This window comes from Calidris pugnax, unplaced genomic scaffold (assembly GCF_001431845.1).
Source record: "Calidris pugnax isolate Ruff unplaced genomic scaffold, ASM143184v1 scaffold27, whole genome shotgun sequence".
Taxonomy (NCBI): Eukaryota; Metazoa; Chordata; class Aves; order Charadriiformes; family Scolopacidae; genus Calidris; species Calidris pugnax.
The window spans coordinates 14,508,478-14,509,523 of NW_015090893.1; the positions used below are offsets into that span (position 1 = coordinate 14,508,478).

General features: G+C 65.7%; 1 protein-coding gene across 1 annotated transcript in view; it reads left to right on the top strand.

Annotated features, from left to right (window-relative positions):
- The first annotated feature begins 934 nt into the window (after positions 1-934).
- Positions 935-1,046, top strand: part of KLHL3 (kelch like family member 3) — a 50,844-nt gene continuing 50,732 nt past the window's right edge. Inside the window, exon 1 of the mRNA XM_014948177.1 lies at positions 935-989. Coding sequence (XP_014803663.1) covers positions 976-989 — 14 coding nt within the window. The 5' untranslated portion in view covers positions 935-975. The remainder of the gene's footprint in view (positions 990-1,046) is intronic.

A 1,046-nucleotide genomic window follows, 5' to 3' on the forward strand; every position in this document is an offset into this window, starting at 1 on the left:
GGGAAATATAGATTGAAGTTAAAATCTCTGCATTTGTATCAGTTGGAATAAAAATGGCAAATGTGATTTAGTCCAGTGCTTCAGTCTAAATACCCCCTGCAGTTTAGAAGGACTCACATTGCCTACGCAGCATGTATTTGCCCTGGTACATCGCACAGAAGGACAGCAAGACTCTTAGAGATTGGGGAATTTTATAAATTGGGGCTGGAGCTTGCTTTCTGTGGACGGTGTGGGGAGATGTAGGGGGGCTGGGACCCTCATCAGCGGGTCTGAGCATCACCAGTCCTCTCCGCTCTCTGCCCGGTGTGCGGGCTGCACCTCCTGGTGGGTACAGGGGCTTTTCGGTCCGCTAGAACTTTCCTTTAATCTAGAGATTGGACGGATTAAAGTAGTTACGGACCCCTTGGCTCATCCACCATCTCCCCAGAGGCCACCTCTGGAGTGATGGAGTTAAAGGCACGGATCTCCGGGCTGAGCTGAGCAGCGGACGGAGGGACGGGTGGATGTTGGGGAGCGGAGAGCTGCTCCCCGCGGCTGCCGGCTCCCTCCCGTCCCGCTCCCCGGTGGGTCCCCGCTCTTCGCCATCCCTCCCCCGCCTTTGGGGACGTCTCGGGGCGGTCCATCGACCCGTTTCGTTCCTCGCTGCCGTAACCGGGGGCTGCGCCAGCGGCTCTGACCGGAGGCGGCGGGGGCCGGGCGGCGCGGCGGGGCCGCCCTCCGCAGCTGCCGTTGCCCAGAGACGATCGCAAGCTCGCCGGGGGAGGAGGCTGCGAGGAGGAGGAGGGAGGAGGAAGAGGAGGAGGAGGCGGTGCGGTGTTGCGGCGGCGGCAGTCGCTGCGGCGGGGCGCGGCGGGGACGCAGCGCTCCGCTCCCGCAGGAAGCGGCCCGGGGCGGGGGCGGCCGCTCGCAGCCATGCCGGGCCCGGGGCGTTGAGCCTGCCCCGCCGCCCGCCCCGGCCCCCCGCCGCCCCGCACCATGGAGGAGGAGAGGTAGGGACCGCTACCGAGCCTTTGTGTCCTCCCCGGCGCCGCGGCGGGGCCCGGCGG